The sequence below is a fragment of the Giraffa tippelskirchi genome, chromosome 13 (genome assembly GCF_054371585.1).
Source record: "Giraffa tippelskirchi isolate mGirTip1 chromosome 13, T2T-mGirTip1v1.2.pri, whole genome shotgun sequence".
In the NCBI taxonomy this organism is placed as follows: Eukaryota; Metazoa; Chordata; class Mammalia; order Artiodactyla; family Giraffidae; genus Giraffa; species Giraffa tippelskirchi.
In genome coordinates this window covers 122,408,568-122,430,748 of record NC_137287.1, presented here as the reverse complement: position 1 = coordinate 122,430,748, position 22,181 = coordinate 122,408,568, and the positions used below count along the sequence as shown (strand labels likewise).

The 22,181-nt window shown below is 45.0% G+C and overlaps 1 protein-coding gene across 4 annotated transcripts in view; it reads left to right on the top strand.

Annotated features, from left to right (window-relative positions):
* The window catches only part of BCAS1 (brain enriched myelin associated protein 1), a 143,339-nt gene that overhangs the window by 59,277 nt on the left and 61,881 nt on the right, over positions 1–22,181 (top strand). For all 4 annotated transcript variants that reach the window (XM_081557300.1, XM_081557298.1, XM_081557299.1 and 1 more), the window contains one exon: positions 12,271–12,842. In XM_081557300.1, coding sequence (XP_081413426.1) covers positions 12,271–12,842 — 572 coding nt within the window. The remainder of the gene's footprint in view (positions 1–12,270; positions 12,843–22,181) is intronic.

The following is a 22,181-nucleotide window of genomic DNA, read 5'->3' as shown; positions in this document are numbered from 1 at the left end:
TTCTCCCCGCTGCCTTACTTTCCTCTCCGCTCCCAGCAATTATATATATATATGTAATGTGTGTGTATGTTACGTGTACATATATACATATGTATGTAATGTTTTATATATATGTAATTGGCAGGTCTTCCTGGAGAGAGGAGAATGGGTAACAGAAGTAGAGGGAACAATCTGGGACAGTGCGTTGCTGTGGATGCCTACATACTCGGGAAAAAAATCTCGTTTGACCCGTGGGTTAGTTGCACCAGCTTTCATACGACGCAGCCTTGCATCAGCACCCACTGAAGAATCTGTAGCAAGTTTAAGTTAGTCCTCTGAAGGCAAAACCTCCGCCTGTGTCCACTGACAATGCGCCCTCTGCAGCTCACTTTGGAGTGATTGTGCCTTTAACGGGGAAGGCAGCTTACCATCCTTGTGCTGTTTTCTCCAGGTTATTATCACTTTCAGTGCAGTTTGTAAAGGGCTACAAAAGTGGGATCCTGGGTGATTGTTTTTTTGTCCTTTGGACAAACTTCTCTGGTCACGTCTTTTGATGCATGTTTGTGTTCATTTGGGGTATGCGTGTGTGTATGCACAGAGAGAAAGTCGGGAAAAGAGATGTATAGTCGTCATTTTGCGGACAAAGGTCCATATAGTCAAAGCTGTGGTTTTTCTGGTAGTCGCATAAGGATGTGAGAGTTGGACCATAAAGAAGGTGAAGAGCCGAAGAATTAATGCTTTTGAACTGTGGTGTTGGAGAAGACTCTTGAGAGTCCCTTGGGCTACAAGGAGATCCAACCAGTCAATCCTAAAGGAAATCAGTCCTGAATATTCGTTGTAAGGACTAATGCTGAAGCTAAAACTCCAATACTCTGGCCACCTGATTCAAAGAACTGATTCATTGGAAAAGACCCTGATGCTGGGAAAGACTGAAGGCAGGAGGAGAAGGGGACGGCAGAGGATGAGATGGTTGGATGGCATCACCGACTCGATGGACATGATGGAGCAAACTCTGGAAGATAGAGAAGGACAGAGGAGCCTAGTGTGCTGCAGTTCTTGGGGCTACAAAGAGTCAGACACGACTGAGCGACTGAACAACAGCACCCCCACCTGGGTCCTGGCCAGACTGCTGCCCTCTTCCTTGGCGGGGAAGGTTCTTCTTTCATTCAGATTCAAACAATCAGAAAAGACACCGATGGTGAGCCTAGAACAGCACAAGCTTTCCTGAATGGCCAGAGGATGGAAAAGCAGGGACCTGGTTCCAAAATCAACTTCTCAACCCAACTTGGGCTGGGACACCATATATAATGGAAGGTCAAGGCAAAAGGGAGGGAACTAAGTTAAGAGAGGGAGGAATATTCTTGACTTACCGAGAACAGGGGTATGATATGTCCAGGACTGGGATAGCACCCCTTTCCAGTCCTTGTAGACAGTCTTTCAGCTGTTGCCATGGCAACTGTCAACTGTCATGGCTCTGGTGGTTGTGATATAAGATACCTGTGTTGTTGTAAGGCACAAAAATTGTGGTAGTTTTTTGCAGCAGCATCAAGACACTAATATGAGCTCACTGAAGGCTCGGAGGCTCATAGACCACGTGCTGGCTGTGTCACGCATGCATGCTAAGTCGCTTCCGTCCTGTCTGACTCTTTGTGACCCCGTGGACCATGGCCTGCCAGGCTCCTCTGTCCATGGGATTCTCCAGGCAGGGGTACTGGAGTGGGTTGCTGTGCCCTCCTCCAGGGGATCTTCCCGACCCAGGGATCGAACCTGCATCTCTCACGTCTCCTGCATTTGCAGGCAGGTCCTTCATCACTAGTGCCTCCTGGGAAGCCCGGCTGTGTCACTCTGCAGCTAGGTAACCTTGGCAAGGAACGGGTACTCGCAGAGGCTCTCCTGGAAAGTGGGAATAATAATAACATGAGCTGTATAGAGCGACTGGCACAGGACAAGTGTGAAGAAATAAACAAGACAGAGGAAGCCACAGCCGGGGCCCACACTCACGAGTGCCCCCTCCCACCGGCCTCTCCCCTGCGGCGTCACCTGACCAGACTTTCCACCTAAACCCTCACTAGTGTTCAGGGAAATAGAAGGACCTCATTTTCCTCCTTCTTTGATTTCTTTCTATCACATTTATCACAACAGAAGAAAACTGCTCTCGCTGGTAACGAATGGCAGAGACTAAGGCATGATTTATCTCTCAGAAACCGTCATTGTTCAGAAGCAGAAGACCATCTCTGTTTCAGCTGGATAAGAAGTTTCTAAAAACATTAGTCTTTCATTTTTGTTTGTAGTCAGTTTTTATTAGTCTTTCATTTTTGTTTGTAGTCAGTTTTTTCCTGAAAAGAAAAATTGTCTGATTTTGCCTTTTTAAAAAGAAGTAAGTGGAATAACTTTTGGATTGAAAATCCTGCCTTGCATAAATGATCCTCCTGCCGGTGCTGTGCCATGACGAGTGAGAAGAGAAGCCGGTCAGGACGCCTGGGCAAAGTGTGCTGGGGACCCAACGCCAAAACTCAGCCACCTGATAGAGGGACGAGCCTGGGACCAGCATCTCTGGTTGGGAAGGGAGCCAATCGGTCTCTGCGCTTTGCACTCACGGTCTTCCCCCAATTGGCTGGCTTTTTAAATCTGTTCCCCCACTTGGATAAAAGTTCCTGAGAACAGAAGATTTTGTTTGTTGTTGCAATAATGCTAGAGTTTAGCCCAGGCTCTGAGATACACAGAAAGCTTGCAAACCACTGATAGATTAATGAACCGTGACACATCAGACCAGCGGCAGTAGAGGAGCAAGAAAAGCAGCTGAAAAGCAAGTCCTAGATCCTGATGGATCCTCTGCAAGTAATACAGCCCTAAGTAAACAGCACTTTTAATTATGAAAAGAAGTCTGGGGGTCAGCCCTTCCAAGTGCGGTGCGGCAGCTCAACAGCATTATCAGATGCCAGGTAAGTGCGCGAAATACGCAGTGTGGCTCCAAGCTGCCCCCACCCACACGTCCGGTCCTTGGGCGATGGGACCCAAAAGCAGGAAAGGCCACCGTGCGCCGCTGTTTTTTCTCCCTTTACTGGGAACGAAAGGAGGGTCCTCGCCGGAAGCCCGTGCCCCAAGCAGGCGTCCGCTTAAACCGCACTGGCCAGCAGGAGGGCACGAGACCACGCTAGTTGCAGCGCTTCTGTGAGGTCGGGGACAGCTCTGGGCGAAGAGGAGGAAGCGCGGGCCCTGGACTGGCCTGCTGTCCGCCAGCGCTGATTTCCAAGGATGCAGCTGGACCACAGAGAGCGGCACAGTTTACCGGGCTCTAGCGCGTTTCCCGGGTGCCCGCCCTCTCTGCCCTTCCGCCATCTCTCTGTACACATCTCCCTCGGTAGACGGTCTCCTTACCCTCAGCTCTCCCCACTGCAGCCCTGCTGGACACGCCACCCACACAGACCCTGCGGCATCAGCCCTCTGCTTCAAGCGGTTACACAGTTCTGAAAACTGGCCCCGCCGGATGCCCCACCTCCTTGCCCCTCCTTGCCGCAGGCACATTCTCTGTGAAATCTCCTACTTCACCTCTTAGCGCTTTTTCTCGTGGTAGACGTATCCCATCCGTCTCTTCCCATTGGCTTGAAAGTCACCTGTCTTGACTGTGAATCCTCTGTCCATGTTCGGTGTTCACCCCCCACCCCAGAGCTGTGCTGGTGGTTGTTAGCACAGGGTCTTCATTTTCAAAATTGAGCTATAACTCACATACCGTGTAATTCACCCTTTTCAAGTGTATTATGCGACGTAGTCCTTTTTACAGTATTCACAAGGTAATACAGCCATCTCCACTGTCTGATTCCACATTTCGTCAAATTTCATCAAAGAAATCCCTTGAGCAGTTAATCTCTAGTTCCCCTCCCCAACCCCGGTGACCGCTAGTGTACTTCCTGCCTCTGGATTTGCCTACCCTGGACAGTTTACATACAGAGAATCATACCATAGATGGCATTTTGTGTTTGGATTCTTTCACTGAGCATAACGTTTTCAAGGTTCACCTAGGTTGTAGAGTCTTTTTGATTATGGTTGTCTTGGTGGGTGTGAAGTGGTAACACGTTGTGGTCTTGATTGCCTTTCCCTGACGACTGAGGATATCGAACAGCTTCTATGTGCTCATTGATCATCTGCATCTCCCACTCTGGAGAATACGTCTTCTTTTTTTAAGAATTTATTTATTTATTCTGCTGCGTTGGATCTTAATTGTGGCACAAGGGATCTTTGTTGCATTGTCTGAGGTCTTTCCACGCAGCCCACGGGCCCTCTAGCTGGGGCGCTGGGGCTCCGTGGCTGTGGCACATGGGCTTACTGGCTCTGCCGTATGTGGGATCTTAGTCCCCCAACCAGGGACCGAACCCATGGCCTCTGCATTGCAAGGTGGACTGTTTACCGCTGGGCCACCGCAGAGGTCCCTGTAAAGCCTCCTTGATTTGGCTCTTTTCCCCATCCCTTTCCTCTGAGCCCCTCGTCTCATATTACTTTCTGGCTAGCTATTCTCAGCTTCCCACACTAGTAATTGCCACTGTTTAGCAGTGTTCTGTGTGGGCTGAATTCAACCTGCTCCCACCTACCATCTCCAAAGTTTAGCGTTCATGTCCTGATAGCTGAGAGCATTAAGACAATGCTGTATGATTCTCCCTGGTAAGCTTTTTTATTTTTTTAGCATTTGAAAGGTGTTTAATATTGTGTGCATGACCAGTGCTCCTGCTGTTTTTCTTCCTTGCCACCCTTGGGGGTGAGAGACACTTATCATATTGCTGTCGGAAATGTGAATCTCCGGAGCCTCTTTTTAGGAATTAATCTGGCAGTGTCTATTTTTAAAAATTAAATGCACATTAATTTGGGTGCAGCGATTCTACATCTGTAACTCTATTCTATAGAAATAAAGCACTAGCTTAGGACTTTTGATCATAGACGTTTTCCCCAGCACTGTTTGTAATGAACATGGAAAAAAAAATTATTTGGAAACTATCCGAATGTTCATTGATCAGCCAATGACATACATATCCTTTGGTATATTCATATTAAGGAACATTTTACAGCAATTTTAAAAAGATAAGATAGATTTGGGATGTATTGATTGAGGAAGGGGAGAACTAAGGTTATATCTGTTCATTTGGGCTGCTGTGACAAAAATACCAGAGACTTGGAGGCTTACACAATAACCGTTTACTTCTCGTGGTTCTAGAGGCTGAGAAGTCCAAGCTCAAGGTGCCAGCGGAGTCCTTGCCTGGGGGAAGGACAAGGTCCTGGTTCACAGTCAGTCATCTCTTCACTGTATCCTCACGTGGTGGAGGCGGGAAGAGAGCTCTTTGGGATCCTTTACAAGGACACTAATCCCATTGATGAGGGCCCCATCCTCATAACCTAATCACCTCCCAAAAGCTGCACCTCCTAATACCACCACAGTGGAAGTTAGGATTTCAGCATATGAACTGTGGGGGACACATGCAATCCATACCAATGATACCTAAAAGCAATCAAAAATGATATCTAATATAATTCTATTTTTGTAAAAAACAACAAGGACAAATACAGCCTGCTAGTTCTTGTATCTGGGATGCTTGTATGTATTTGTATGAGCATGAACGAAGTCTGATAAGCGACACCACGCTGCAAAGATTCGTTATACTGCAGTGAAGGTGAGGGGTAGAGACAGGAGAAGGGAAGCAATGAGAGATTAATCATATGGGAGGCAAGCACATGTTAAATGTGTGGTTCTGAGAAAAAATAAAACATCTGTCTTTGAGTGACAGTATTTGCTCATGTTGGAGCAAAGACTGGTTCTGCATTTAGGTAATCTTTGCATGTTCCAGACTTTTATAAGCTTATGAATGACAGGAGCTGCATGCAAAGAGGGGAGGGCCTCCCTGCTGGCACAGTGGTGAAGAATCCTCCTGCCAGTGCAGGAGACACGAGTGTGACCCGCGATCCAGGAACATCCCACATGCCTCGGGACAGTGAAGCCCGTGCACCGCAACCACTGAGGCTGCGCTCTGGAGCCTGGGCTCTGCAGCAAGAGAAGCTCATGTGCTGCAACTAGGGAGTAGTCTCCGCTCAGCACAACTGCAGAAAAGCCCGCACAGCAATGGAGACCCAACAGCCAAAAATAAATAAGAATAAACAAAAGAAGAGAGGGGAGGGAGATTTCTGAGAGTCACTGGTGCAGTCTAGCCCAGGCAGTGACTAACAGCTGACTGACGGCTGACTTTAGAGGATGCTTTCGGGAGAGAGTGCAGGGTAAGTTACCTTTTGCCCACATAACGTTTGAACCCAGCATTTTCAGCCCCGAATGTTCAGACACGGCGTATCCAGCTGACAGTTGAGAATTCTTCCCTCCTCCCTGCCCCAAACCCATTCCTTTCTTTTACTTTTGCTAGACTCTCTTGGAGAGGACATCCTGCCCTGTTAATACTGAGATGGAGAGCGTGAAATCTGATCATCCAGTGAAGGTTTCAAATCTAACATCTTCCTTCAAGCCACAAGCAGCTAACCCGTGAATCCTTATTTTAAGATCTTTAAAACAACAAATGCATTTACGCAACACAGAAAACCACAGTTCTTTGAAGTGTCATTTGACTCCCGCAGCCTGACCGCAGAGGGGTCGTTTCTGCACAACTGAGGTCTTCATCAGTCTGCCCTAGGGTCCGTGGTAACCCTTTGATATTCAGCTGGAGTTCCCCTTTGAAGGGTTTGGTGTGTCATCATCTCCTTTTCCTTCTTCTCTGGTGAGCGATTTGAACTCCCTCGGGTCCTCGTCCAACAATAACCACGTGTGTGATCTTTACACGGCCCTGTGAACTCCGCCGTCATTTGCAATCTCCCTTTGCGATTAGTGTGAGTTGTATTTCCTCTTGGCTTTTACCCTGACTGGTCTCCGTAGTGACCCACGTGACAGTGTATGAGTGGGGAGTCGTAAGCAGACCCCTCGTTCATGAATAAACTTATGCCGACAGTTTCTAGTTTCCTCTTTAACCTTCAGCACTAGAAATGTTTTGATATTGAGTTCTTAAAAGAAAAGAATTCTAGGGACTTCTTGGTGGCCCAGCGGCTGGGAATTCGGGCTCCCAATGCAGGGGCCCTGGGGTTCAACCCCTGGTCAGGGAACTAGACCCCACACGCCCCAACTAAGGCCTGGTGCAGCAAAATGCTTTTTTAAAAAAGTGACTTTATTCTCAGAGCTGCAGTTTCTACGCCTGTAAAATGGGAGAGACCACGGTACCTGGCATGGATTGCTATAATACAGAAACAAATACTTCTTGTTACATTCAGCACTTACTTTACTGCCTGCCATGCGGAAAGCATTCAGTGAATATCAGCTACTGTGTTTACAGTTGTATCAAGTGAAAACTGTAGCTTTGGCTCATGAAAAAAGCAAATAAAAGGTAGCCCTTACTCAGAAATTCTGAATAGTGTCATATGAGCTGTGTATGTGTGTGTGTTTTAAATAGGTAACAGATTGCGGAGGAAGCAGTTTGTCTCGACTAAGAATACTTGGTCCTTCGAAAAGGCATCCTTGAAACTTCCATGGCCCAGGCTCTCAGATTTCTGAACATCAGTGAATCCCTGTCACTCCCCTTAAATTGCCTTATCTGTTTCGGGCTTTGTGGGGTCTTCGTGGCTGCTGGGCTTTTCCCCGGCTGCTGCCCATGGGGGCTGCTGTCCAGCTGGGGCGCGTGCCCTTCTCAGCGCAGGGGCTCCTCTTGTGGCAGAGCCTGGGCTGGAGGGCGCTCGGGCTTCAGGAGCTGTGGCCCCCGGGCTCCAGAGCACAGGCTCAGGAGCTGTGGCCCACGGGCTTAGTTGCTGCTCAGCATGTGGGATCTTCTTGGATCAGGAACCGAACCCATGTCTCCTGCACTGACAGGCAGATTCTTCACCACTGAGCCACCAGGGAAGCCCCACATCATTACTATTTTAAAAAGTCTTTCCAGACCCCCGAAGTGTGTAGGTTAAATCATTGGAATAATTCCTTTCCTTAGGCTTCTATTTAGGAAATGACGTGGTCATTATATTAATAACATATAAATGTAACAAAACAACTAATATTTATTAAATATCCACCTATGTTAAGTACCTTGTAGGAAGCATTTTGCTTAGTCCTCCCAATTACCTTTTGAAGAAGACAATTATTTTCCTGTCCATTTTTTTTTTTTAAAGAAAATTGAGGAAGCATGATATAAAGGAACTTGTCCAGGTCACATATTTCATTTTTAGAGTTAAACCCAGGTTCCTCTGATCCACAGTTTAAGTACTTTTCAGTGACACTAAGGTGCCGTAGGAAGTAAGTTCTCCATCACAGTCTAGATAAAATGACTTTCTTAAGTAAGACGCGCGTGCGCACACACACACACACACACACACACACAATACAAAATGTCTTTTCTGCACTAAGGAGATCAAAATTTTCAACTCTCCTAAATAGTTGGGAGCTACCATTTGCATTCTTACTTGATTTCTTTTTATTTTCCTTAACCTGTTACACATTTTTTACAGGGGAAGTAAAATCTATTTGGTATATCATCTGTCTGCTTTGTGAGAAAACTTTTTATTGAAACCAGATTCCAGATGGACTTCTCCCAAGGATTTCATAGGAATGAAAAGCTTAGTTCCGGCCACCCAGAAGGAACTTTTTATTCTTTCCATAATACTGTGAGGAAGGCGTGGAGGTTATCCCCATCTTTGCAGGACTAGAAAACCTGGACCTCAAGTGGGTTTTCTTCCTAGTCATTCTCAGAGACTGGGCATGTGTGAGTGACTGTTTCAGAATACAATTTATTTCCTTTTCAATGCTCATCCAAGGTCTCAAGTGGCTGTAATATCTTTCCCCATGTGGATTTTTTCCCTTCATTTTTACTGAGAAAACAAAATGTTGGTGGGTTTGTCTTTGTTTGTTTGTTTCTACCCAGCTCCTGCCAACTCACTTTCTTGCATTTCATCTTTTCTCTCCTTCATCCTGTATTAAATGCCTCCTGGATATATTTGAAGAGCCTGGAGACAACTTCTCAAGGAGAAGATTGATTGCTATTAATTAACAAGTGAAATAGGTACTGACTAAGTTGCTGAAATTCCCTCCAAGTCACAGAGGAGGTACTTAATTTAAGACTGGAATAAGTGGAAAAAGAAAAAAACAAAGATCTTCTGGCTGTGGAATGGTAAACCAGCTTCAGGGACAGGTGGATCCAGGCGTCCAAATGCAACCACAGATCTCTTGGCTTGCTTTCTCCTGTGTTGATTCTCAGGCAAGCACTCTCGAATGTGATAGCCAAGGCCACCAGTTCCAGATGTACCCCCTTACTGGCTTGCCTACTCAAGCACAAAGATCACAACTCTGTTCTAGTAGGCTCAGCAAAAATCACAAGATTTATTTTTGTTAGTCTAGCTGAGGTCATGTGCCCACCTGATAGGTGAGCATTTTAGCAAGAGAAATAGAAGCTCCAAGTGATGGAACTGGATACGTGCTCACCCAAGTTTGGGGGGTGGGCAGAGCTTCGTAGTTATGGGTTGCCCTATCTAAGAAGTCCTAGGCCTCACAAGTTATCAAAAACACTTAACCCATCCTCTGATACCAGTGCTTATGGTTGGCATCTGCTGTAACTCTTCGTGCATTGGAGTTTACTCTAGGCACTTTGTGTAAGGAATGGATCCTTTGTCAAAGCAACGCGTTGGCACTTTTTGGAAGTCTGTCCCTGCAAAGATTCTTTTCAAACACTTTTTCTCCTACCGAAACGCTCTTACTTAGCCCCAGCTCCTTTGGCTCCTGGCCAGAGAGTAAGGAAGGAGGCAAACACTCAGAGATCAGCTGATGCTCTTGGTGTTTTGAAAAGCCCTTCCTCGTTTTGAATCTTTGGCTCTCTGTCTTTCGTCAGCTGTTTCCCCTTCTCCCGGTGTGGGGCGTCCCCACAGGTCAGTCACATTCCCTCTGACACTTCAACCGCTTGACTTGCTTACTTGGGATCCTGACACATCCACCCATCACTTCCTCACTCCCCCCTTCCCTTCTGGATATAATATTTACCACAATTATGAAGTCCAGGACCACAGAAAAATGATAAACGTGAGCCAGAAGGCCCATCCAGCGTTCATAGAGAGTGATGTCCCTGAGGTCTGAGTCTATGAGGGGCCCTGGCGCTCGTCCCTGGTCTCCTGGACCATTTCTTCTCTGCTCCTCAAAGCTTAAAGAGGAGGCCGCCGTCTGCCCAGGAGTCCAGTGTGCACGCGCGCGCGCGCTCTCTCTCTCTCTCCTTTACTGTTTCTTCTTGACTTCAGACACTGTGAGAGACTACAGCTTGGCAAAAATAATTGCTAATGGGTGTGCATATCTCTCACCACTTATGAGCAACGTATGACTTGAAGAAACTTCTGTGTATCTCTCACCACCTATGAGCAACATATGACCTAAAGAAACCTCAGTTCTCTTCTTTTTAAAAAAATTATTTATTCGGCTGCTCCAGGTCTTAGTTGCAACATGTGGGATCTTCGATCTTTGTTGGGGCATTGTGTAGTTATGACATATGAGAATCTTTTCACTGTGGCATGTAGCATCTGGTTCCCTGACCAGGGATCGAACCCGGCCCCCCTGCAGTGGGAACATGAAACCTTAGCCACTGGGCCACCAGGGAAGGCCATAGTTTCTCTTCTTTCTCTTTCTATTTCCCTACAAACAGATATTAACACGTGGTTGACTCCAAACTACACAGTCACAGTGATCTGTCAATTATTAAGCAGCTACTATGGAAAGGCAGGGTTCCTGATCCTTTGTATGTTTTATTCTTGACACATCACAACTCTACAAGGGAGCTTCTATTTCCCCCATTTTACATATAAAGAAATTCAGAGATTTGCAGTGACTTGCCCAAGGTCACACAGCTTGTGGGTAGAGGATCTTGATCTTTTAAAAAAGATTGATGGATTGATTCTTGGCTGTGCTGGGTCTTTGCCACTGCGCACTCACACTTTCTCTGCTTGCGGCGGGCAGGGGCCACCCTCTCGGCGTAGGGCTCAGACCCCTTGCTGCCATGGCCTCTCTTGTTGCAGAGCACAGGCTTCAGGAGCTGCAGCCTGAGGGCTCGGCGGTTGCCTTGCGGCCTGGGATCTTCCCAGGTCATGGGTCGAATTTGTGTCCCCTGCACTGGCAGATGGACTCTCAACCGCTAGACCGCCAGGGCAGCCCGAGAATCTTGATCTTCACTTGTGATATCCAGTTTTGCAGTGTATCTTTTTCCTGCACTGCTTTATAAAGGCGACCCAGAAAGTGAGGTGGTTCAATTAGGTCTACGCAGAGTTCGAAACAGAAATGGGTAGATTCTGGAGACAGAGTCCCTCCCTGGAGGAGGCAGAACCCGTACCCAGTCCTGTGGCCGGGGGTGTAGCCCACCTGCTTGTGTGGACGCCCACACTTGCAGACGCCGGTGTGGAAGCGTCTGAGTATTCCTTTTTAGAATCTTCCTGTATTCTTGCCAGCCGACGCTAATGCAGGTGAGACGGAGAGCGCATGACCTCTGCAGTCAGACTTCGGCCTGTAAGCAGACTGCTCACTGGGCGGCCGGGAGGGGATGCCCCAGCTTCCCTGGCTGTCTGTTCGCCCTCAGCAGTAACAATGATGACTAACGCTTAAGCCGTTTATCGAGCACTTGCTATATTCCAGGCACTGCTTGATGTGCTTTGAGAATATTAACCCATGGAATCTCCGTAACAAAATTATGGGGGTAGGTTCTACTGTTTTCCTCATTTTACCAGGAAACTGAGGCATAGAAAAGCTCAGTAACTCAGATTCAAACAGACAGTCCAGCTTTGCCGTTCTCAAAGGTGCGTTTGGCAACACCCAGAGACACTTCTGGTGTCCCGCTCGGGTGCTCCAGGCGTCTTGTGGGGTGCTGCCCAACACCCTGCACGGCACAAGGTGGACCTGACAAAGAATCCTCCTGCCCCAGATAGGAGGCTGAGGTCTGGAGACTCTTCCCCTAAGCCCGGGACAGCTGGCCTGCCTCCCAGGTGAAATTGTGAAGACTGGCTTCTCACAGGATCCCGGGGAGATGAAAGCAGACCGTCAGCATCCCTCACACGGCCCCGGGCGGGCACTTTCCTCCTTGGCTTCCTCCCCCTCGCCTTGGTCAGAAGATGCGTGGACAGCTGACCTCTGCCCTGCAGAGGGGCCAGGACCCAGCGGGGCCCCCAGCCTGTCTCCCCGCCTCTGTGTATGAAATGCGGGGAGTCTGTCCGTGACCCTTGGATGTCCTCGCTGGGGTGAATGACCGCTGTTCATGTTTGCCTTTACAGTTGATCTGGGAATCGGCGTCCAGGAGGATAATGTGGCCGCTTCTTCCCCCGAGACAATGGAGACCGGCGCGGCTGCGGAGGCCAACGGCGAGAGTCTTGGGAAGGAGGCCAAACTCCGGGCACCAGCTGCTAAATCTCGTTTTTTCTTGACACTCTCTCGGCCTGTACCAGGGCGTACCGGCGACCAAGCCACGGCTTCATCCAGTGGATCCGTGAGGCTTGATGTCAGCTCCAATAAAGCTCCAGGAAACAAAGACCCGAGTGAGCCCATGGCCCTTCCGGTGGCAGCTGCGCCCAGGCGCGACCCGGATAAAAGCCCCGGGCAGACCCCGGCCCAAGCGGAGGGCCTCGCTGCCACCCCTGGGCCGGAGCATCCTCCGTCTGAGTCCGGGGCAGCAGCCCCCGCCAAGCCCAAGGACTCCAGCTTCTTTGACAAACTCTTCAAGCTGGACAAGGGACGGGACAAAGCCCCCGTGGACCTCCCCCAGGAGGCTGAGAGCACACAGCATCCTCGCCCGGCCGCCGAAATTCCTGGCTTATCCACGCAGTCCGAGGATGGCCCTGCAGAGAGGGTGAGACGATTGGTTTTGCTCTTAGCACAAGCTCGGGGGGTGGGGTGCCGGGGGGCACTTGTGGGGCAGGATGGTCACGCGTGTCTTGCTCTGCCATCACTGAGGGGTCCTGACAAGGTGACCAGCCGTAGGTCCCTCTAGAACAACCAGCGCATTGTAGCCCGGTGCCTGCCCGTGTGTCTGTGGGCAGAAACATCTGTTGCAAGAACAATAACAGCTGTGGCATCTGTTTTATGTAACAGAAAAGACGAGGTGACTAACATACAGATGAATCTGTCCTTCCATTTATCAAAGGCAGAGCCGGACAGGTTGCATTTATGATCAGTGGAGTCTGGAGGAAAGGCATTAGGAGAATAAAGACGGTTTCTAAAAGACTGAAATACCTGCCAGTCTCAGTAGCTGGTTTCATATACAGGGTGTTTATAGGCTTTTTTTGGAATGCATTTCATTTCTTACTTTTAATAGCCTGGGCTAATCTTTAACTATCTTTTGCACTAAAGTGTGCGAAGAGGGCTTTTACAGCTCTGGGCCCACTCTTTTGTGGACAAATTATTTTCCAACAAGCTGGGGTAATCCCTTTGTAAAAACAAGATTTTTTTTGTTTCGTTTAAGAGGCATCAGAATCAGTTGCTTTCTTTCCTGTGCAAAGAAAGGCAAGTTCTTTTGATCTTAAAAAAGAGCATTTACTTTTAACTTTGAGAGTTTGTTTATATTGGGGACCCAGCAAAGAACTCTTTGAGTGAAGAAGGAAATAAAAGTAGATACATTGTATTTTAAGGCACTGATTCCTTTAGTTAATGGATTTTTAAACAACAGTATTTGTCAAAATTTGGGAGTCAAGAATCTCTAGTTGAGATTAGAGCCAGGAAAAAATTAGGTGGGCTGATTATTATTACGTGGTTGTCAATGTAATTGTCTTAATGACAGCTAGCTTCCCTGCCAAGTTGCTAATAGTAACACTGACTGTCATTTATTTAGTATTTACAATGTGCCAGGCGCTGTCCGGATGTTATTTTCCTTCAGGAAAATAAGTATCGCATTAATCTGATGCCACCAGCTGGTGTCAAGAATTATACTGTAAATACTAGACAATAGCTGAAAATTCTGGACAAAGCTGGGGAAAGATAATAAGGTTTGTATGTTAAGGCTTATACTATCAGCATTCTTGTCCTTTCTGTAAATGTTTATTCCAAGAACTGCTTTTTCAATTTTCTTTCAAAAGTTAGAAAAATTGCCCTTTAAATGCCCCCTTCCCCAATGCAACAGTTCAGGAGCCTACTGAATAAACTTTCTGTTTAATTCAAAGTAAGTCTTCAAATGTACGCTGGCATCAAATCTTTGGGCTTTCCTGGTGGCTCAGAGGGTAAAAGAATCTGCCTGCAATGCAGGAGACTCAGGTTCGATCCCTGGGTTGGGAAGATCCCTTGGAGGAGGGCATGCACCCCACTCCAGTGTTCCTGCCTGGAGAAGCCCATGGACAGAGGAGGCTGGCGGGCTCAAGTCCATGGGGTCGCACAGAGTTGATGGAAGCAACTTAGCATGCACGCACACATCAGATCTTCACTGAGTGTGATGCTGCCAGACGCAGGTGAGGCATGACCACAGTGGTGGACAGGATAAGGTTCCTGGCCTCAGGGAGTTTGTGGTCTAGTGAGAGAAGAGGTACAAAGAACTCACCGTTACGATGCAAGCACCCAGAGCTCTAGCGGGGGCACCAAGTGTTGGAGAAGTTGTCCAGACTCAAGGAGAATCAGTCTAGGTGGCCCGCAGAACCTTCCATCAGATGTTTACACCTGCAGCCCAGAGTCCTTGTCCTGGATCAAGGACATCAGTATTCATGAATATTTGAAAAACTACTGACTGTTTTACTTGAGCGGGATCTCTTGCCTCCTATGATTGGTCGTGGGCTCCCCAGGCCATTCTGAGTTCTGCATGGTCACGTTTCATTCCCATGGGCATCCAAAGCCAGCCCGTTGTCCGAGGTGGGAAAAGAATGCATCATCTATGGGAAGAGAATGAAGGACTGACTATCCCATCTCTGAATAGAAGTCTCTGGACACATCCAAATCCCCAAAGTAGTCAAGTAAACCAGTTTCGTCTCTGATAACTGACCCTTGAAGATATTTAACCATAAAAAATTAAGGCAGTCAATCCATTCCTATCCTAAAAAATGGGCAGGTAAGTTTAAGAATTATGCTTTATCAACTCTATTTTTTGTTTTAATTGCACGCTCTTTGGGACAGCACCTCAGTTGGAGTGGATGAGTTCCAAAATCAAATTTGATTCAGGACATGCGGTCTGTGTTGGCCAACATGGCAGGCATTTAATATAGCCAAGCCTGTGGGTGATATTCTGAATTTACAGTAATGTCTCAGAAGATCTAAAAATTGTCACTTATCATCCTTTTAGAATTAAGTGCATTTGTTTCCTTAGACTCACCCACGAAATTTGAATCTGTGTTTGTTACACAGCGAATTTCCATTTTCTGTTGGTTGTATCGTTGGGATTTGAAATATGGAGTGCTCACGCTGCCTGTCTGCCTGCACGCGTGCTCAGTCCTGTCTGACTCTCTGCGACCCCAGGGACTGTAGCCCGCCAGGCTCCTCTGTCCATGGGCTTCTCCAGGCAAGAATGCTGGACTGGGGTGCCATTTCCTCCTCCAGGGGACCTTCCCGACCCAGGGATCGAACCCCCACTGGCCTATGTGCTGGTAAAAATGGAAACGTTATGAAATAGCCGCTTATGTCTCTGCTAGTCTGTAAACTTGTGGATATTCAGATACATATATTTGCAAAGATTTTTTTTTTAATAAATTTATTTATTTTAGTTGGGGGCTAATTACTTTACAATATTGTAATAGTTTTTGCCATACATTGACATGAATCAGCCATGGGTTTACAAGTGTTCCCCTTCCTGAACCCCCCTCCCAACTCCCTCCCCATCCCATCCCTCTGGGTCATCCCATTGCCCCGGCCCTGAGCCCTTGTCTCATGCATCGAACATGGAATGGTGCTCTGTTTCACATATGATAATATACATGTTTCAATGCTATTCTCCCAGAACGTCCCACCCTCACCTTCTCCCTCAGAGTCCATAAGACTGTTCTATGCATCTGTGTCTCTTATTCTGTCTCGCATATAGGATTATCGTTACCATCTTTCAAATTCCATATATATGCATTAGTATACTGTATTGGTGTTTTTCTTTCTGGCTTACTTCACTCTGTATAATGGGCTCCAGTTTCATCCATCTCAATAGAACCGATTCAAATGTATTTTTTTTAATGGCTGAGTAATATTCCATTGTGTATATGTACCACAGCTTCCTTATCCATTCGTCTGCTGATGGACATCTAGGTTGCTTCCATGTCCTGGCTATTGTAAACAGTGCTGCAATGAACATTGGGGTACACACGTCTCTTTCAATTCTGGTTTCCTCGGTGTGTATGCCCAGCAGTGGGATTGCTGGGTCATATGGCAGTTCTATTTCCAGTTTTTTAAGGAATCTCCACACTGTTCTCCATAGTGGCTGTACTAGTTTGCATTCCCACCAACAGTGTAAGAGGGTTCTCTTTTCTCCACCCCCTCTCCAGCATTTATTGCTTGTAGACTTTTGGATAGCAGCCATTCTGACTGGTGTGAAATGGTACCTCATTGTGGTTTTGATTTGCATTTCTCTGATGACGAGTGATGTTGAGCATCTTTTCATGTGTTTGTTAGCCATCTGTATGTCTTCTTTGGAGAAATGTCTGTTTAGTTCTTTGGCCCATTTTTTGATTGGGTCGTTTATTTTTCTGGAATTCAGCTGCAAGAGTTGCTTGTATATTTTTGAGATTAATTGTTTGTCTGTTGCTTCATTTGCTATTATTTTCTCCCATTCTGAAGGCTGTCTTTTCACCTTGCTTATAGTTTCCTTTGTTGTGCAAAAGCTTTTAATTTTGATTAGGTCCCATTTGTTTATTTTTGCTTTTATTTCCGATATTCTAGGAGGTGGGTCATGGAGGATCCTGCTGTGATTTATGTCAGAGAGTGTTTTGTCTATGTTTTCCTCTAGGAGTTTTATAGTTTCTGGTCTTACGTTTAGATCTTTAATCCATTTTGAGTTTATTTTTGTGTATGGTGTTAGGAAGTGTTCTAGTTTCATTCTTTTACAAGTGGTTGACCAGTTTTCCCAGCACCACTTGTTAAAGAGATTGTCTTTTCTTCATTGTATATTTTTGCCTCCTTTGTCGAAGATAAGGTGTCCATAGGTGCGTGGGTTTATCTCTGGGCTTTCTATTTTGTTCCATTGATCTATATTTCTATCTTTGTGCCAGTACCATACTGTCTTGATGACTGTGGCTTTGTAGTAGAGCCTGAAGTCAGGCAGGTTGATTCCTCCAGTTCCATTCTTCTTTCTCAAGATTGCTTTGGCTATTCAAGGTTTCTTATATTTCCATACAAATTGTGAAATGATTTGTTCTAGTTCTGTGAAAAATACCATTGGTAGCTTGATAGGGATTGCATTGAATCTATAGATTGCTTTGGGTAGCATACTCATTTTCACTATATTAATTCTTCCAATCCATGAACACGGTATATTTCTCCATCTGTTTGTGTCCTCTTTGATTTCTTTCATCAGTGTTTTATAGTTTTCTATATATAAGTCTTTTGTTTCTTTAGGTAGATAAATTCCTAAGTTTTTATTCTTTTCGTTGCAATGGTGAATGGTATTGTTTCCTTAATTTCTCTTTCTGTTTTCTCATTATTGGAGTATAGGAATGCAAGGGATTTCTGTGTGTTAATTTTATATCCTGCAACTTTACTATATTCATTGATTAGCTCTAGTAATTTTCTGGTAGAAGCTTTAGGGTTTTCTATGTAGAGGATCATGTCATCTGCAAACAGTGAGAGTTTTACTTCTTCTTTTCCTATCTGTATTCCTTTTATTTCTTTCTCCGCTCTGATTGCTGTGGCCAAAACTTCCAAAACTATGTTGAATAGTAGTGGTGAAAGTGGGCATCCTTGCCTTGTTCCTGACTTTAGGGAAAATGCTTTCAATTTTTCACCATTGAGGATAATGTTTGCTGTGGGTTTGTCATACATAGCTTTTATTATGTTGAGGTATGTTCCTTCTATTCCTGCTTTCTGGAGGGTTTTATCATAAATGGATGTTGAATTTTGTCAAAGGCTTTTTCTGCATCTATTGAGATAATCATATGGTTTTTATCTTTCAATTTATTTGCAAAGATTTTTAACAACAACAGAACAGCCGTCTGATTGTTAAGAGTTCTGACCTGCTCCCTGGCTGTACAGCCTGTATTTAGGGGGGGAAATCAATTGTCTTGGGAGTGGAATGAAGGAGGATGGCCCTCAGAAAGTAACAGGAATAAAACTTCTCAATCAATGGCTTTCTTGGTGGGAAGAGCACATTATGCACCCATGGCCATCAATGTATTGATTCAGAATTCTGAGGGTAAATTATGCCTTGGGCTCAGCTGTCCCTCCGCGCCCACACAAACCCTTCCCCCCAGTTTCACTGCTGTGTTCCTTGCTGGATTGGAATTCCAACCGCAAACCCACAGAGCTGTGAACTGGGAAAAAGATACCACCATTTCATTCTAGGGGAAACACACAAATCTTCTGTGTTTTCAGAATGACAATCTTATTTTTGTGCCTCATAAAACTACATTCAGAGCATAGCATAATTAAAACAAGGCCAGAATTCATGAACAAATGAAGCATTTACTACATAGGCCAAAGAAAAGATAAATTATATGCCTGAAAGGTTTCACTGAGCTGTGATTCACACAAACCAACGTGTTGGCAGGGAGGCGTTTTTTTTTTTTCTCCACTCCCCAACAATTGAACCAGAACTTTAAGATAAGCTTTTATTTAGGAGCTTCATTCCCCTCAAAACTGATCACATCATGAAAACTTGACCTTTTTTGGTTAAAAAAAGAAAAACACTAAATTTCTTTTGTCACTGGCAATTCCAGAGGTGTCTTTGTGTTGGGGGTAGAGGAGATGTTTTAAGTGTTGCCAAACACAGATTCAGGAGATTTAAACAAGGATATTCTTTTTCTTTTAAAGTTGAAGTAAATTTTGCGATTGTTATTTAGACACCAAATTTGTGCAAGGCCTCTAAATGAAAAATTATGGTCCTGGACCTTCAAAGATTGTATAATCTAGTAAGAGACACACATTTTTAAGGGAGGTTGTGATAAAGGCATTGATCCACAGATTCATTCAGGCTACAGATATTAAGAGAGCATCAGATATTAAGCTACAGATATTAAGAGACACGCTGATCATCTCAATCTCAATATGTTCCAAACTGAACTGTTCATCCACACCCCACAACGATGACAGCAAAATACCTACTCATTTAATCCATAGGCTTCTCATCTCAGGTAATGGCGTCTCCATCTTACAGCACTGCTTTTTAGTGGTGGAATTGAAATGGAAGAACTAAGGTCTCTAGGGTCCTCTATGTGGTATAAAGTAGTGAACTAACACATAAGCATTGCCGTCAGGTAGCATGGATTTCAAGTCTGCCTGTGTCACCCATTGGCTGTGCGACCTTGGGCAAGTTACACAGCTACTCTGAGCCTCAGTTTCTTCATCTGTGCAATGGGGGTAATAATCATATCAAGCACAGTTTTACATTATTCACACCTGTGAAAGTTAAGTCATTAAAGTACAAAGAGATATTGCATTTTGAGAAAAATAGGATTTAACTACTATCATAGCTTTTCTTCCTATTACTTCACAATTTTAGTCTTTTTACTCTCCCCTTCCATAGTCTTCAACTAAAACTTGCAGAGCTAGCACAATTGACTTTAACTGGAAAACTGCATAACCTAAGGCCTATGTCCTAATCTGGGTTGGAAAAAAAAGAAGATGCAGAAGTAGTGAAATTATTTTAGATAGAATAGAATTTCAGTGCTTATATACACGAGCCTAAGTTTCTTAGTCTGACTTTCAAGGTCTCTACTAGCTTTCTTCTGTCTGTCTTCCTAATGGTATCATCTCCTGTTCCCTTAAATTCATCTGGCCAAAATTGCCAACATGTGACCTGTGCAGACACCATCTGCTCCCCAGGCCTCTCTCTGCCTTCATCTCCTTCTGTCTCTGTTTAAGAGAAATTTACTTTACCATCAAGGGCCAAGTTCTCCATGAAGTTGACCAGATGTCCCCCATCCTGGGTGGTTTCTGAGGACATGAATTCCTCTAGTATTTTGGGGGTATTCTATATGTTCAGTGAAATTCTGTGACAAAATCTCTTCAAAGGGATCACCTCATTGAAACATCAAAATGTCCAAGAGAGTTTTAATATCTTTATCATTTTACAGATTAAGAAATCAAAACTTTAGTGAAACCAAGCCACTTACCCCAATTATGCAGCAAAAAACAATTGTCCATCTCCAAAACCCATGCTTCTCATTCTCAATGTTTTATTTTTACCAATTATTTGAAACTGCAATAACACTGTGACTATGGAAAACTGAATGATAATGAGACGAAGTGCTATTCAAAAATGTGAGTACATGCAAATATGGAAATACCAAGTTAATCTCAAATCAAAAACAAACAAACAAAAACCCCACCTACCTCCAACATTAGAAAGGCCAAGTAAATTACGAGGTGTGTTTTTATTTCATTCTGTTTACCTCTGGTGATAAGGTCATGACTTAAGAGACGTGTCCACCCAAAAGACTTTGTCAAAACAGGGGGAAAACTCACCTTTAATTATCAAGTTATGAAATAAGCAAGGCTTTTAGCTATAGTCGTTCAGTCACTAAGTCATGTCCGACTCTGCGACTCCGTGGACTGCAGCAGGCCAGGCTTTCCTGTCCTTCACTATCTCACAGAGTTTTCTCAGACTCATGTTCATGGAGTCAGTAACGCCATCCAACCATCTCTCCTCTCTCCTGTCCTGTCTTTCCCAGCATCAGGGTCTTTTCCAATGAGTTGGCTCTTTTGCATCAGGTGGCCAAAGTATTGGAGTTTCAGCTTCAGCTTCAGCTTCAGCATCAGTTCTTCCAATGAATATTCAGGGTTGATTTCCTTTAGGAGTCACTGGTTTAATCCTTGCTGTTCAAGGGACTCTCGAGAGTCTTCTCCAACACCACAATTCAAATTTTAGCTATAACACAATTTGAGCTATAGTACTGTAATTTTATGAACTTTATAAATTAGCACTAAGAAACATTTGATATGAAACCTTTACAGTAGCAGAGGTGGTGTGAGTGATAGGAACCTGAATGGATATGGAAATGAGTTCAGATTCTACCACTTACTAACTGTTTGGTAAAGTTAAATAATAATAGTTGCCCCAGTTTTAAATAATTTGTTATTCCTAGGCCAAGTAGTAAGCATTTGGCACACCCTATCTGCTTTGATTCTTGTAACAACACAACGAGGTAGACTTTTTTTTATTGCCCTTTAACAAATGAGGAAAATGAGGCTCAGAGAAGTTAAGTTACTGGTTCAAGGCCACACAACTAAATTGCAGGCAGACCCGGCAGTGATCAAAGCCTGTGCCACTCTGTCATTTCAAAACCTTGCGTTTCATCCACAAGAGGAAGACACTGCCTGCCCTGAGGCTGCTGACAGCACAGAAGGAGACATAAGCAGTCAGTAGTAAGGAGGCTAAACAAAAGGGTGGTATTTGCTAAACTGTCAGAAACTTAGAAATAAAAAAGTATGAAATAGAGCAAATGGTCTTCCAGCATGATGGAGTTTGAGTAGTAGGTCATCTAAGGTACCTTTGGCTGTAATTTAAAAAAAATAGCAAAACTGCTGACTCAACAGTGGCTTAGTTAATGTGGAAAATGTACCTTTCTTGTACATAATAAATAAGAACTCTAGAAGTGAAGGGTTCCGTCCAGTTCAGCATCTTCACGGCCCCAGGATGCATCTGTCTCCAGTGCTCTTTGGGTATCGGCTTGGTTCCTTGTGGGTTTTCGTTCTTTTTTCGTGGTATAGTTAATGTACAATATTATATAAGTTTCAGGTGTACAACGTAGTGATTCACAATTTTTAAAGGTTATACTCCATTTACAGTTGCTATAAAATATTGGCTTTGTGGTTTTAAGAAGGCTGTCATAGTTCTAAGCAGTGTGTAGAGTCATAATGTCCTACCAGATGAAATACGAGTTTCCTAAAATTTACTCATTGGAGGGACTGAGTCACATGTTTGGCTGGAGGTGCAAGGTGGGGGAAGGGTGGAAAGTTCCTTCAACAGAAAGCAGGCTCTGCCAGCAAAGGTGATATGCCACAGGCAGAAAGCAGATACATTATTTTCTATCCAACTTCATGTCGGAAAATCACTGAGTGGATGGAGCTGGTAGACGCT